The following is a 17,251-nucleotide window of genomic DNA, read 5'->3' on the forward strand; positions in this document are numbered from 1 at the left end:
TACGCCAATATAAAGGCGTCTCTCCGTATAATAATAATAATAATACACATTTCCTGCAGGACGGGGGGGAGGGGGGAGAGACGTTTATATCATGTAATTGCTGCTAATAGTGAATGGTATAGTGGGGTTTGCAGACCTGCGCACACAGCTGAGTGCGCCGCCTGTATTTTATATCTCGCCGTCTGGCATTGGGTAATACCGCCTCCGCCGCTGCAGAGAGCGGATGATAAACTCCTTTATTAACAATTTGCTAAATTTATTTACAATTATTCCAGTAGAATAAATGGAGGATTAGAGCGTCAGCGTTTTAGCCTCCAGAAGTCAGTAATCAGCTTACGTCCGACCGGCATCTCCTACTTAGTAAATCAGCACAAATCATATTGTAACTCTGCTCTGGTGAAAGCCGGAGATTACGCAAAACGTGAGCTCTGAGAGACCTTCGCTCTAATGCCGGAGAACGAGCCCTGAGACCGCTTGTAAATTGCTTTATAGTTAATAAAGGGGATGAACGCTGCACTCAATTAGCAGCTTTCTGGACATAAATGCTCTATAATGCTGAATTATCGTACGCTCAATGTTGTTCTATCGCCTTTTCTACCACAAGGTGTGATCATGTGAGCGCCCAGCGCAATCAGACTGCGCCTGGGATTAGTACCATGCAATTTACAGTGATGGAAGACGAGACTGGTTGCTCGGGGTTACAGCACATTTACACCACTGGCGCCATGTCATTTATTAATGCTTTATTTATTACACAGTCACCATATTATCACACGCCAGAGCCCATAGTGGCTTATTATTACACTGCGTGTGCACATGACCGCGCAGATTCATCACCACGCTGGTAGTGTACACAGGGGAAGGCGTAGGAGAGAACGGTCACTGGGGGCGATAACATGACATTAGTGTCACTATACTCTAATAATGACCCAGAAAACCCTGCATCACACATGGCAGACGTCACTCACAGGCCCCTTCCCCGGATTGTAAGAAATAAAAGTGACATTGGGAGGAGCAGGGACACAGGAGACCCCCTCCCATTTATAGTCCTGTATTATGGGCTCTCTATGTCTGCCCCCGATAGTCTTACATATAAACTAATGAGGGAACTGCTGCTGGTCTATATACAGCAGGAAGCACTGATTATAATACACTGATGAGGTTATGGTAGGAACACCCTGCTGTACTCTACATAATAACAGGGAGTACTGATAGAATAGTATTACCGTACATAATAACAGGGAGTACTGATAGAATAGTATTACCGTACATAATAACAGGGAGTACTGATAGAATAGTATTACCGTACATAATAACAGGGAGTACTGATAGAATAGTATTACCGTACATAATAACAGGGAGTACTGATAAAATAGTATTACCGTACATAATAACAGGGAGTACTGATAGAATAGTATTACCGTACATAATAACAGGGAGTACTGATAGAATAGTATTACCGTACATAATAACAGGGAGTACTGATAGAATAGTATTACCGTACATAATAACAGGGGGTACTGATAGAATAGTATTACCGTACATAATAACAGGGAGTACTGATAGAATAGTATTACCGTACATAATAACAGGGAGTACTGATAGAATAGTATTACCGTACATAATAACAGGGAGTACTGATAGAATAGTATTACCGTACATAATAACAGGGAGTACTGATAGAATAGTATTACCGTACATAATAACAGGGAGTACTGATAGAATAGTATTACTGTAGATTATAAGGATAGTAACAGTCACCCTGGGCCAGCAGGCTCGGGCCTTTATTCCTCACTGATTATAATACACTTCTGTACATAATAACAGGGAGTACTGATAGAATAGTATTACTGTAGATTATAAGGATAATAACAGTCACCTGGGCCGGCAGACTTAGGGCCTTTATTCCTCACTGATTATAATGTCCTGTTATATGGTTATCACTGGCCAGTCACATGTGTAGCGTTGACTTGTGTGGTCCCTGCACCCCCTTCACCTTATGTGCCCGTGTTCTGTGCTGTTGTGCCCACTGTAGCCCTCCCTGCCCAGTCACAGGGTACAGCCAGCTCACTGCCGCACTGGGAAGCAGTTTGACCACTGAACTATAAAGGTGCCCTGAGCGAGGGTGAATCCGTGTCTTACCGCTGTACGCAGGGGACGCAGGCTTCCTCCTGGGTGATGACAATGTTCTGCCCCTGAAGGCTTCCGGGATGTTACACTCAGATCCTCTCTGTGTTCTGTCAATAAACAATGAGAGAGCTAAATCCTGCTGAGGGTGATATAAATAATGCACAGGTGTCAGGTGTGTCCCGGAAACACAGTCTGCACTATACAATAATATACAGAACATCCCTTCCAGACCAGATGGCTTATACCTCTCCCCGTTACATCACATTCTTATTTTATGAGCAGCACGGAGGTCGGCATCGCTGCCTTACAGCGCCGGGGGTGGGCGCAAGTTCGATTCCACCCGATTCCTATCAATGTGAAAACAAAATATTCTCTAACCCTCTTTCTTTGTTTCACCTTTTTTTTAATTTATTTTAATTGGTAAAGCGGTGACTTGTATGTCGTAGCTCTCCAAGCCTATGTGACAGCATCACCTTGTATGTCTTAGCTCTCCAAGCCTATGTGACAGCATCACTCTAAACACATGCGCTAACGGCCTCTGGGAGAGATGGAGGAACATACAGTAATAATGTATAACACAAGGGGATACCAATCTCTCTGCGCACAATATGATGATAGGGGAAGAAATGTTGGTGTGACATCACAATGATGTCACCGGGATCCCAACATCCTCTTGTGCAACAAACTCTGACCCAGTGGGAGATGTACTAAGCCTTGGAAAGTGATAAAGGACCAATCAATCAGCTCCTAACTGTCAGTTTACCGACTGTGGGGTCTATGTACTAAGCCTTGGAGAGAGATGAAGTGATTGGTTGGAAATTTTCATCTCCAATCAGCTCCTGTCAATTTTACAAACAGCTGATTGGTTGGTACGTTATCTCTTTCCAAGACTTAGTACATAGCTCCCAACGAGCTGCAGAATTCCATGCATGCTGCCATCTGGTATTGTACATTAACATCCTCTATTCCAAATAACCATAAACCCAGTGTCTGCGGCTATCGGGGGCGATGGTGCAGTAACTCACAAAGTGCAGCGTGGTTTTTTTCCTGTTAGTTCAACAACCAGGTGTGTGAGGAGATGTACTAAGCCGTGGTGAGTGATAAAGTACCAACCAATCAGCTCCTAAATGCCATGCCGGTGTTTCGACCTGAGGCGGCGCTGACTGTAGAGGGAGGAGCTAAGCGGTTCGGCGCTGTGCACATTAAACACATCAGTGCGACGCGTGGTCTGCATGCAGTAATTTACGTGACAGAAGATTATATGAATAAGATGTACGGGATAAGATGTATTTGGTGGCTGTTCCCTCCTTTCCTCTAATTTCCACCTCTGTCAGGTCCTGAAGACAGAACTCTATACATAATTAATGGGACACACTGTGCCCCTTCCAGCTGAACAGGTGCCCTATGAACAACATCACATAAATGTTTAAACATACAAAGCTAGCACACGCAGTAAGGGCTCCCCAATGTCCGCTCGCTCCTATGATAAACGTACAAAGCTAGCACACGCAGTAAGGGCTCCCCAATGTCCGCTCGCTCCTATGATAAACGTACAAAGCTAGCACACGCAGTAAGGGCTCCCCAATGTCCGCTCGCTCCTATGATAAACATACAAAGCTAGCACACGCAGTAAGGGCTCCCCAATGTCCGCTCGCTCCTATGATAAACGTACAAAGCTAGCACACGCAGTAAGTGCTCCCCAATGTCCGCTCGCTCCTATGATAAACGTACAAAGCTAGCACACGCAGTAAGGGCTCCCCAATGTCCGCTCGCTCCTATGATAAACGTACAAAGCTAGCACACGCAGTAAGGGCTCCCCAATGTCCGCTCGCTCCTATGATAAACGTACAAAGCTAGCACACGCAGTAAGTGCTCCCCAATGTCCGCTCGCTCCTATGATAAACATACAAAGCTAGCACACGCAGTATGTGCTCCCCAATGTCCGCTCGCTCCTATGATAAACATACAAAGTTAGCACACGCAGTAAGGGCTCCCCAATGTCCGCTCACTCCTATGATAAACGTACAAAGCTAGCACACGCAGTAAGGGCTCCCCAATGTCCGCTCGCTCCTATGATAAACGTACAAAGCTAGCACACGCAGTAAGTGCTCCCCAATGTCCGCTCGCTCCTATGTTAAACGTACAAAGCTAGCACACGCAGTAAGGGCTCCCCAATGTCCGCTCGCTCCTATGATAAACGTACAAAGCTAGCACACGCAGTAAGTGCTCCCCAATGTCCGCTCGCTCCTATGATAAACGTACAAAGCTAGCACACGCAGTAAGTGCTCCCCAATGTCCGCTCGCTCCTATGTTAAACGTACAAAGCTAGCACACGCAGTAAGGGCTCCCCAATGTCCGCTCGCTCCTGATAAACGTACAAAGCTAGCACACGCAGTAAGTGCTCCCCAATGTCCGCTCGCTCCTATGATAAACATACAAAGCTAGCACACGCAGTAAGGGCTCCCCAATGTCCGCTCGCTCCTATGATAAACATACAAAGCTAGCACACGCAGTAAGTGCTCCCCAATGTCCGCTCGCTCCTATGATAAACGTACAAAGCTAGCACACGCAGTAAGTGCTCCCCAATGTCCGCTCGCTCCTATGATAAACGTACAAAGCTAGCACACGCAGTATGTGCTCCCCAATGTCCGCTCGCTCCTATGATAAACGTACAAAGCTAGCACACGCAGTAAGTGCTCCCCAATGTCCGCTCGCTCCTATGATAAACGTACAAAGCTAGCACACGCAGTAAGTGCTCCCCAATGTCCGCTCGCTCCTATGATAAAAATACAGGAGGATAAACTGATCTGTGTGTTGGGAGAAATCTTCCAAAGCTAAGGAACACGGCCCTATGATGATAATAACATAATAATAATAGTTACAGGATTATCTCACCCTTTCTGCATATTCAGGTGAATCTGCAAAGATGGACGCATACGGCTGTTCTATGGACAGCAACAAAGGAAGCGGCATGGTTCAATACATAGTACTGCCTGACAGCACTGAGGTCGTGGGTTCGATTCCCACCATGGCCCTAACTGTGTGGAGTTTGTATATTCTCCCTGTGCTTGCGTGGGTTTCCTCCGGGCCAACTTTCCAGTGTGATTGGATTATACAGCTCACCAAGAACATCTGCAATCGGGCTGGACTAATCTGCAATATGTAGCACCTATCCTTGTGTATCAACATGTATTTCCCTATAGATTATAAGCTTGCGAGCAGGGCCCTCTTACCCTTATGTATGTCATGTATGTATGTATGTATGTATAATATTTTATAGCCCAGTATAATGTTAATTCAAATTGTAAAGCGCAACGGAATGTGCTGCGCTATATAATAAACTGTTAATAAATAAATAATAATAAATATACAGAAATGTGGCCGGTAAGGGCGGCTGGGCGACCAGACCAGAGGCCATTACTTAATAATAAATCTTAGTGACAATCATATTTATACAAAGATTGAGGCAAGGCAAAACAATTACTTTACATTAATCTTCCCCGTGGCAGGGGTTAAATCGCTCTAATCCTCATGAGGAAAGGCGATCAGAGGAGATTTATCTGCTTATATTATTCAAATAATCAATTTACGCTGCTGCCCCCATAACCATATGCTTGGGAAGCGGCGAGTGTGGCAGGACCAGGCCGGGTATTGGAAAGTACTTTTTAACCCCGAAAAATAGAACAAGTCTGCGCTCAGCTGGGATACGCAAAGCGCTGCCGTTCATCTGCGGATATCGTCTCCCTGAAGTTGTGTTTAATAATAATATATTTACATAATTTAGCTGTTTTATAACAATTAGCCTCGCACAAATTACAGCTAGAAAATAAATCACCCCAATAATTACAATCAGAAGAAATACATGGTTATAATTCCTCCTATATTATGTACAATTCCCAATAAGACTCCAGAATGTAAAATATAGAAGAATCAGCGTCACCAGTTATGTAAAATAACATTTTAAGGAACTTTCAAGCACATAGAAATGTCTACAAATGATTAGACGACAATAATCAATAATCATTTATAATCTTATGTGCAGGTTGTTTTGGGTGTGAACAAACTTTTAAGAAAGAGAAACTTCTCTCTCTGTCCCATCTGGAGGCACCTTTGGATTAATTACACTTTGTTATTGGTTTGATGCTACAATAAAATAACTTTTTTTCAAGTCTGCTCCGTTTTCCTATTCTCTACATTGGTTACATATAGTTACATATGGAGAACCCCCCCCCCCCCCAATAAGACCGAGAAACCCCCCCCCCCCAACAAGACCTCATGACTAAACATGAGAGTGACTAACGCAGCCTTGTGTAATGGCGCTCTCTAGTGGACAAATGAGGAATGGCTTTGGTAAAATGGTCATGACTATAATAATAATTTTATTTATATAGCGCTTTTCTCCTAAGGGACTCAAAGTGCTTTACATTTGCCTTTACAGTACAAAATAAGCTTAAAGAAGGGACATTAGTGAAATGCTGGGTGAATAGGTCTTCAGTCTATTTTTGAAGGATTCTAGAGTGGAGGCCTCTCGGGCTGTGCGGGGAAGTGAGTTCCATAAGGTTGGAGCCCCATAACTGAAAGCTCGACCCACCGATGAATTCCGGGAGATTCTAGGTACTGTTAATAGTCCTTCGTCAACGGATCGCAGTAATCGAGTGGGACGGTAAATAGAAAAGAAATTATAACTGTGCTGCATATTAAATTGTATGAGAGCTCTAATATTAATAACAATAGTTCATTGTTTATTGTGCAATAGAATTTTATTGTTACTGTCAGAGATGATGGGCCATATCTAGCGGGATACCCTCTATGATGCCGCTGCGCACCTTGATTGGAGCAGTTGTGCCAAGGTTTCCTCCTTGGTGTTTGGCCAGAGGTTTGCGGATTACTGCACCAGCTCTGAGCCAGCAGAGATCCGCTCTCGCGTTTTGGGGGGCAATTGGGATCTTCCAGCTGCGATTTTGCGGAGAAGAACATTTTTAGAGGCACTCTGTCCTGTGTAATGAGGGGCTTCATGCACGACGGTCATACACTGAGACTGAGCAGTGCCAGGAGGGGCCGGGTGGTTATAAAGTGGAGGAGGAGGGTGGGCATGAGCCCTGACCTGCGATGGGGAATCCTCCTACAAGCTCTAGACCACAAAGACCGCAATCCGCGTCCCCTGCGCTTAGAATACCAGGTGCAGAAAGTTGGGGCGGCTGTTCTGTGGGACAACAGATAACGTACATCCTAGTCATCCAATAGAAGTAGTGAGATCACTGAGGCATGAGGCACAAGCTCCCAGTGGCCGGATCGCCTTTATTCTCACCAATGCCGGCCTCTGTGTGTGTAGGGGGTAAGTAATAATTTCACATTTCCACCGATTATAAATAAGATTTACGGGTAGATTTATCAAAGACAGAACTCCCTATAGCTGCCAGTAACATCTCTAGCCATCGATAACCGAGCAGTAAGTGTCACCTCTGCCTGTGACATCATTGTAGGTTCAGCGCATACGCCATTGTGCGGCTATAGAGTATGGCTAATGTTCACATCATCTGGTTAATATCAAGATTACTGAGAAAGAAAAGTGGGTAATGACCCTTTAATTTACTACGATCTCACTTCATGCTTAGAGCAGAAAATAGGGATATTTTGCGGATATTATTATGTGACAAGGCGCAGGTTCACGCAGAATGACTTATTTAACCCTTTATAGTGATTTTCCTGTTAGGATTGTCTGGTTTAGAGCAGGGCTGGAAATCTCCTATGACATCAGTATAATAACTTGGTTATATTACATTGCTGGCTTGGTATACTGGTTTATTTCAGCCATTACTGAAAAGAGACAACTTTAAAAATATATATTTTCATTTACACAAAAAGTAATCGCCACAAAATAAGAGATTCCGGTTACCTCGTGCTGTCGGGCTGATGGGAAAAGCAACTTTCCTGTGTCCCCACAGTGTGGACATTTGGTGGGAACGTTCCTGTTGGAGAGGCCAATTCCTGTGTGTGTTCTGCAGAGAACAATGATCTGTTATTATTCATATATAGAAGTGACAGGAAATGTGTGTGTGGTGCAGGACTGGGGGTAAGACATAGAGGCAGCTGCCTAAGGTGCGAGGAGTAAGTAACCCCTAGTCATCACTACTGTCAGTGTCTATGGTGACTCTGTTCTTACATACACAACATTGCGCTGAGCTGGTAATTAGTGAGCAGCTGCCTAAGGTGCGAGTAGTAAGTAACCCCTAGTCATCACTACTGTCAGTGTCTGTGGTGACTCTGTTCTTACATACACAACATGGCGCTGAGCTGGTTATTAGTGAGCAGCTGCCTAAGGTGCGAGGAGTAAGTAACTCCTAGTCATCACTACTGTCAGTGTCTGTGGTGACTCTGTTCTTACATACACAACATGGCGCTGAGCTGGTAATTAGCGAGCAGATGCCTAAGGTGCGAGAAGTAACTCCTAGTCATCACTACTGTCAGTGTCTATGGTGACTCTGTTCTTACATACACAACATGGCGCTGAGCTGGTAATTAGCGAGCAGCTGCCTAAGGTGCGAGGAGTAAGTAACTCCTAGTCATCACTACTGTCAGTGTCTATGGTGACTCTGTTCTTACATACACAACATTGCGCTGAGCTGGTAATTAGTGAGCAGCTGCCTAAGGTGCGAGGAGTAAGTAATCCCTAGTCATCACTACTGTCAGTGTCTGTGGTGACTCTGTTCTTACATACACAACATTGCGCTGAGCTGGTTATTAGCGAGCAGCTGCCTAAGGTGCGAGGAGTAAGTAACTCCTAGTCATCACTACTGTCAGTGTATGTGGTGACTCTGTTCTTACATACACAACATTGCGCTGAGCTAGTAAGTAGCGAGCAGCTTCCGCAGGGGTCAATAATCACCCTGACCGCGCTTCCTAAGTGGCGTGTGCACCATCTGCCTACAGCGACTGCAGCAGTTTCATCATGGACCCCGAATAACAACTCTCTGGAGAAGTGGAAATATATCATCTATTAAATACAGTTAGAACTAATGAAACCCCTATCTGTGGTGTTATCTCGTCATACTCACCCCCTTCATTATGCAGCTACCAGCAAGATACTGTGAGGGGGGATGAGAGAAACAATTTAAGTTCTCCCTGAAAAAGTGCCTAAAGGTTCTAGGCTATGGCAGGCTGGGCTGGTGACACTACATTGGGATCCAGCCACCTTTGGGAGGGGGGGGGGGGGGTCTATGACATAAAACGACTGAAAGGCTAGGGGCCACAAACGCGATCGCTGTAGTAAATACCTTTATTTATGCCATGCAGGCGTTTCTTCAGCTGTCCTGGGGAAACCTTGGAGCGGTCGGAAGCTTGCAGCAAGTCAGTATTGCCAGAGGTAGACGTTGCGGAGAGAATGCCACCCCTGCCTGGAAATACCCCAGTATTGGCGCTGGGTCTCTGTAATGCCTCAGTTTGTGCAGCTTTGGTTCCGGCTGGCACAGGTGATTTACCAGATCTTGGACCCATTCTGGAAGGTGACTTAGGAGAGGCTGGCGTCTCAGCGCAGAGTGACTGCTGGCCGCGATGTACACAGCCCAGTCTGTTAGCTTCATTTTCCACTCTCTTCCCCAGGTCCTTAGCCAAGGCCCAAAGCGCCTGGACTCGCTCCTGGCTGCTTTTATACTGGGAGGAGAGCCCGGAGGCTTCATGTACAGCATCAGGATATAGACGGTGCTGTGAGGTGACCTCCGCCAGTTTCGCTGGTTGCCAGTCGGAGAGTACAGTGGCCAGGTCTCGGAGACGGAGTGGACTAGAAGATTCTGTGTGTAGGGGATCCTCAGGTAGACATCTTCTGGTTTTCCCACTGATTTATTGTGAAACACAAAACAGAGTCAGGCGACATCAGGAAAACAACACAGAACCGGTTACTAAACTGGAGAATCTTAATTCACCTCAAAAATGGAGTTTTCACTGCCCCATGGAGCCATTTTGAGTCCTATCAGTTCAGTAGGAGTAAGAGAGGTCACTAACTGACACGCTGAGGGGTGGCAGCCATTTTGTGGTTGAACCAATGTGTTTGTATCCTTAATATGTTTGGAACCAGAGGGATTAATAAGACATTGGTGGCCTGCAGTCTCCATTAGTCAGTGTTGCTGCTCTGAATGGTGAAGGAGACTAAACACAGTATTGGTCACAGACTCCAGTACAGCGGTGCCTAAGGGCCACATTACCATGGAGTGCGCCAAATTGCTTCCTCAACATCACCACCGAAATCATACTATTACCCAGACACTGGGGAACTACTGTTTTATTCTGAACTATTTTATGTTCATCAAGTGATTAGTACGTCTGTATAATACACATAAACAAAGAATTGGGGGACATTATAATACAGGTTATACGGAGTCATTTACCTGGATCCATCTTCTTCCCTCAGTAGGTCAGAGGACATTACATGGAGCCACGAGAGGACTTTCCTGGCATGACCCAGATGTCCCGTTACCTGCAGGTCACATCCATGTTACTACCAGATAAATCCCAGCAATGACCTCATATAGATTCCACATATCAATGACGTCACCTGTAAGTCTATAACCCTAGATGTAACCTGGTTATGGGGCGTCCATCACTATAAGTATTACTGACATGGGTGATGACATCTGAGCCTAACGCTTTATCTCTCCTACTCGTACTGGGGCGTATCAGCATTTGCGCCTGTGTTAGGGGCACATTGATTAATCATCGCATTTGCAATGAGATCTATTAGCGGCCATGATCGCACAGCAGGACGTGATCATAGCACCCGAGCGTATGAAAGGAGCCCGTCCCTGCGATGTGCTGGGAGTGCCCGCGTCCGCAGTCTCTTTACTTCTGTACTCACGTGGCGTCTATTGCCGGGGGAGGGTCCCTATGGATCCCTCTCCCGGCTAGTTTTGCGATGTGTAGCCCAGAGGTAACAGCGGCTTATGCCATCTTCAGACGCCATTAGCTGCGGGGACTAAGGACCTCATTCAGAATCGGTCGCGAGCGCCGATGCGCTCGTAACCGACTCAATGGTTTGGCCTGCGCACGCGCAGAAACTCTGTCTCTCCGGAGCTCGTTAACAAAGGGGCGGCTGTCGATGTTGATCGACAGCTGCCCCCGTTTGGTAGGCGGGCCAGGGGGTGGTTTCCAAAACGGAGGCGTTCCTTAACGAACACCTACCGTTTTGTGAGCGGCTGCACTGACATCATCAGTGATGTCAGTGGGGAGCTTCCTGCTCCATCAGATCCCTGGGGCTTACGAGTGCCCAGACCCAACCTTAGGGTCTGGTTGTAAGCCCCGATGGTGATCACCATCGCAACCATCAACCTGGTCGGTCATTAAAGCTGTTGGGTGGTAACCCACACCTTAACAATCGACAAGGAGGCGGCCGTTCAGGATGCAAGCGGCCGCCCTGATTCAGTGCGACCGCTTGCAACTAACGACCGCCTCTGAATGAGGTCCTAAGTACTGGAATGCTTCTCATTCTGGAACGTCATAAATCTGATAGCATTCCATTCCCCATAGAAACCTTTAGGGGTTACTGGCGGAAATGGACGGACAGCAGCAGATATCTCAGATCATAATACATCGGGGGGATACTTAGTATTTGTGGCTATCCTCCGAAAACGGGTGTTTGCGGGGAATACACTGCAAGTATTAAATGCTAAATGGGCCCGTGAGGGGTCATATGTAACGGTGCCAATAGGCTCGTCCTACACGACAGGTTTCCTGGGACTTTATCCTGAAATGCAGATAAAGATAAAATAGTCCGATCTATTCGTTATTGTTCTTAAGTTATTTTACTACTTCAGGATTTGTCTTCAGAAATGTCAGCTCCAGTCTTTGCTGATGTGATGAGCGTTATACAATGTATAATATACATACTGTGCTACATGCCTTACCACCATCCTCATGGGTTGCCTGGTATACACAGGAGCGTACCTGTACCCGTATCTGATATAAGTACATCGTAGCCGTGATTACACTCTGCCCCTGGGTAGTTTATATTAGCTGTAGCGCTCTGTAACTAACTAGAACATCTCCTGGATGTGGATGTGCGCTTAGCACAAGACTTTCCCGGGGTAGTGTCTCCTGGATGTGGTTTTACTACTTACACCAGGCGCCATCTGAAGGTCTCTCCTACCAGCGGCCGTGTCTGGTCTCTTTGGTGGAAACGCGTCTCTCTGCTTCCTCAGCACGCGGTGCAGCTGTTGCCGTCTCATCTGTTCGGCTTTGTGCATCTTCCTCCGGTTTTCACGCTCCTCCTTCTGTCTCTCTATATTCTTCTTTTTCATGAAGCTCCTGATCGCCTCCACGCTGTAGCCACGCGCTTTGGCGCTTTTTGGCTGCTCTTCATTACCCAGTCTGACGTTCTCCTTTCCAGTGGATCTCTTCTCCGGGTTATCCAATGCTACATGGGGTCTTTTTGGAGAAACACTTTTTGACCTAATATCTTCTATGTTCTCTCTATCTTTGCCCAACATCTTGCATGTGCCGCTCGTTCCCTTATTTCCAGCTGAGACCTCAGTTAGGACCTGGGAGGGATCTCGGCTTTGCATGGTGCCCACACCCTCAGCCGATTCCCGGTTACATGGCGGACGCCTCTGCTTTGGATGGCTTTCTGATGCTGTTTTATGGCACGTCTTTCTGTCATGTCCTGAAAAACAGAGAACGCAACAAAATGTTGCACAACATGTGATATAGAAGCAGAGGTGCGCAATGCGAATGTCCATGCAAGCAGAAAATCCATTCATAGCATCGGGTATATTTGGAGAATAGCGCTTGTGGTTAGAAGGTACCTCCCTGATGGCTCTGATAGGCGTCTGTACCAGCCACACGTCGTGTCATTACAGTGCCCGGAGAGGGCCCAAGTAACTGCAGGACACGTTTCTGGCCTTCCCTCCAGGCAGACGCTCCGTAGAGATCAAGACCTGGACATAAAGAGAAAGTCGCTGTTCACCTGTGATGTCATACTCAGAGGTGACCTCATTCATACCGACATCTCCATGCACCTAACTACACAACAATAGTCATTAGTGCAAAATGCTAATATTACACCTGATGGTGCTGGGGCAGAAGGGCAGGTAAAGTCCATCGTCTCGCGCTGCACAGGGGTCAGCTATGGGCACATCAATGTCATATACAGCTCAGCTATATTCCCACCTGCAGCTGAGGGCGCTCGCCAAGATTACTATGGGTGTGCCGGAAGCATGTAGAGCTGCGTGTAACTCATATGGGGAATATCAGCATGTAGAGCTGCGTGTACCACGTCATACACATCACTTACATCTAGTGTACGGCTTTGTATGATGATGGGTGGTGTGTGCATGTACCGATGCGTGTAACTCATATGGGGAATATCAGCATGTAGAGCTGCGTGTACCACGTCATACACATCACTTACATCTAGTGTACGGCTTTGTATGATGATGGGTGGTGTGCATGTACCGATGCGTGTAACTCATATGGGGAATATCAGCATGTAGAACTGCGTGTACCACGTCATACACATCACTTACATCTAGTGTACGGCTTTGTATGATGATAGGTGGTGTGCATGTACCGATGCGTGTAGCTCATATGGGGAATATCAGCATGTAGAGCTGCGTGTCCCACGTCATACACATCACTTACATCTAGTGTACGGCTTTGTATGATGATGGGTGGTGTGTGCATGTACCGATGCGTGTAGCTCATATGGGGAATATCAGCATGTAGAGCTGCGTGTACCACGTCATACACATCACTTACATCTAGTGTACGGCTTTGTATGATGATGGGTGGTGTGCATGTACCGATGCGTGTAGCTCATATGGGGAATATCAGCATGTAGAGCTGCGTGTACCACGTCATACACATCACTTACATCTAGTGTACGGCTTTGTATGATGATGGGTGGTGTGTGCATGTACCGATGCGTGTAACTCATATGGGGAATATCAGCATGTAGAGCTGCGTGTACCACGTCATACACATCACTTACATCTAGTGTACGGCTTTGTATGATGATGGGTGGTGTGCATGTACCGATGCGTGTAACTCATATGGGGAATATCAGCATGTAGAACTGCGTGTACCACGTCATACACATCACTTACATCTAGTGTACGGCTTTGTATGATGATGGGTGGTGTGCATGTACCGATGCATGTAACTCATATGGGGAATATCAGCATGTAGAACTGCGTGTACCACGTCATACACATCACTTACATCTAGTGTACGGCTTTGTATGATGATAGGTGGTGTGCATGTACCGATGCGTGTAGCTCATATGGGGAATATCAGCATGTAGAGCTGCGTGTCCCACGTCATACACATCACTTACATCTAGTGTACGGCTTTGTATGATGATGGGTGGTGTGTGCATGTACCGATGCGTGTAGCTCATATGGGGAATATCAGCATGTAGAGCTGCGTGTACCACGTCATACACATCACTTACATCTAGTGTACGGCTTTGTATGATGATGGGTGGTGTGCATGTACCGATGCGTGTAGCTCATATGGGGAATATCAGCATGTAGAGCTGCGTGTCCCACGTCATACACATCACTTACATCTAGTGTACGGCTTTGTATGATGATGGGTGGTGTGTGCATGTACCGATGCGTGTAGCTCATATGGGGAATATCAGCATGTAGAGCTGCGTGTACCACGTCATACACATCACTTACATCTAGTGTACGGCTTTGTATGATGATGGGTGGTGTGCATGTACCGATGCGTGTAGCTCATATGGGGAATATCAGCATGTAGAGCTGCGTGTCCCACGTCATACACATCACTTACATCTAGTGTACGGCTTTGTATGATGATGGGTGGTGTGTGCATGTACCGATGCGTGTAACTCATATGGGGAATATCAGCATGTAGAGCTGCGTGTACCACGTCATACACATCACTTACATCTAGTGTATGGCTTTGTATGATGATGGGTGGTGTGCATGTACCGATGCGTGTAACTCATATGGGGAATATCAGCATGTAGAGCTGCGTGTCCCACGTCATACACATCACTTACATCTAGTGTATGGCTTTGTATGATGATGGGTGGTGTGCATGTACTGATGTGTGTAACTCATATGGGGGAATATCAGCATGTAGAGCTGCGTGTCCCACATCATACACATCACTTACATCTAGTGTATGGCTTTGTATGATGATGGGTGGTGTGCATGTACTGATGTGTGTAACTCATATGGGGGAATATCAGCATGTAGAACTGCGTGTACCACGTCATACACATCACTTACATCTAGTGTACGGCTTTGTATGATGATGGGTGGTGTGCATGTACCGATGCGTGTAGCTCATATGGGGAATATCAGCATGTAGAGCTGCGTGTCCCACGTCATACACATCACTTACATCTAGTGTACGGCTTTGTATGATGATGGGTGGTGTGTGCATGTACCGATGCGTGTAACTCATATGGGGAATATCAGCATGTAGAGCTGCGTGTACCACGTCATACACATCACTTACATCTAGTGTACGGCTTTGTATGATGATGGGTGGTGTGCATGTACCGATGCGTGTATCTCATATGGGGGAATATCAGCATGTAGAGCTGCGTGTACCACGTCATACACATCACTTACATCTAGTGTATGGCTTTGTATGATGATGGGTGGTGTGCATGTACCGATGCGTGTAGCTCATATGGGGAATATCAGCATGTAGAGCCATGAACACAATGTGACCCACGTATGTGTACTTTATAAATACATATATTATAGAAGTTATTATATTATAAATGTATATCACATGTTGCATGAAAATATCTAAACTCTGCAAAGACAAAATTGTGATTCTCAGAGAAGAAATAAACAAGAAAAAACCTCATTTGTCTCTATGTTATGGTTAAAGTGATACTTTGTAGCCAAACTGCAAATTAATTTTTCGTTAACTGCAGCAAATTTTCCACTCGGCTCCAATTCATCAAATTCCGTAGGACGGTGACGACAACCTTTGAACTCCAATTTATCTTATCTGCGGCTCTGTCCTGGCGTCACCACTGACAGAAACTAATGACCAAAAAGTAGTCGGTGACACTCACAGCTGTAATGACAAATGCGCTATCAGACCCTGATCTTAGGGGCCCGTCTCTGCGGGATAGAAACCATTTTTCAAATAATCCATTAAATTTCTAAATTTTATATTTCATGCATTTTAAACACCAAAAACTCCCTCATTATGTTAATGCGGCCTGCCTCATATTTACCTGCCTCATATTTACCTGCCTCATATTTACCTGCCTCATATTTACCTGCCTCATATTTACCTGCCTCATATTTACTTTACCTGCCTCATACTTACCTGCCTCATACTTACCTGCCTCATACTTACCTGCCTCATACTTACCTGCCTCATACTTACCTGCCTCATACTTACCTGCCTCATATTTACTTTACCTGCCTCATATTTACCTGCCTCATACTTACCTGCCTCATACTTACCTGCCTCATACTTACCTGCCTCATACTTACCTGCCTCATACTTACCTGCCTCATACTTACCTGCCTCATACTTACCTGCCTCATACTTACCTGCCTCATACTTACCTGCCTCATATTTACCTGCCTCATATTTACCTGCCTCATATTTACCTGCCTCATATTTACCTGCCTCATATTTAGCTGGCCTTAAAGTTTACATTTTCCCATTAGAATTTTGCCATGTTTGAAACAGAAAGGACCCTGCAATGGTTGTGCCCACAATTCGGCTGGAAAGAGGACCCTGCGATGGTTGTGCCCACAATTCGGCTGGAAAGAGGACCCTGCAATGGTTGTGCCCACAATTCGGCTGGAAAGAGGACTCTGCAATGGTTGTGCCCACAATTCGGCTGGAGAGAGGACCCTGCAATGGTTGTGCCCACAATTCGGCTGGAGAGAGGACCCTGCAATGGTTGTGCCCACAATTTGGCTGGAAAGAGGACCCTGCAATGGTTGTGCCCACAATTAGGCTGGAAAGAGGACCCTGCAATGGTTGTGCCCACAATTCGGCTGGAGACAGGAGATTGCTTTAATGTCGCTGGAGACAAAACTAGGCCTCAATGTACGATGAGATGTTATTATATGGCTGATGACTTATTTACTCTATATCCCGATATTGTGCCACACGGCCT

The 17,251-nt window shown here is 46.0% G+C and overlaps 1 protein-coding gene across 3 annotated transcripts in view; it reads right to left on the reverse strand.

The window, feature by feature from the left end:
* Window positions 1-17,251, reverse strand: part of CCDC187 (coiled-coil domain containing 187) — a 114,972-nt gene that overhangs the window by 42,588 nt on the left and 55,133 nt on the right. For all 3 annotated transcript variants that reach the window (XM_088461412.1, XM_088461411.1, XM_088461413.1), the window contains exons 8-13: window positions 12,921-13,052; window positions 12,237-12,778; window positions 10,512-10,600; window positions 9,405-9,961; window positions 8,027-8,129; window positions 2,143-2,237 (exon numbers count right to left, since the gene is read on the reverse strand). In XM_088461412.1, the coding sequence (XP_088317538.1) occupies window positions 2,143-2,237; window positions 8,027-8,129; window positions 9,405-9,961; window positions 10,512-10,600; window positions 12,237-12,778; window positions 12,921-13,052 (1,518 nt within the window). The remainder of the gene's footprint in view (window positions 1-2,142; window positions 2,238-8,026; window positions 8,130-9,404; window positions 9,962-10,511; window positions 10,601-12,236; window positions 12,779-12,920; window positions 13,053-17,251) is intronic.

Source organism: Taudactylus pleione, unplaced genomic scaffold (genome assembly GCF_031769625.1).
Source record: "Taudactylus pleione unplaced genomic scaffold, aTauple2 ptg001045l, whole genome shotgun sequence".
Classification (NCBI taxonomy): Eukaryota; Metazoa; Chordata; class Amphibia; order Anura; family Myobatrachidae; genus Taudactylus; species Taudactylus pleione.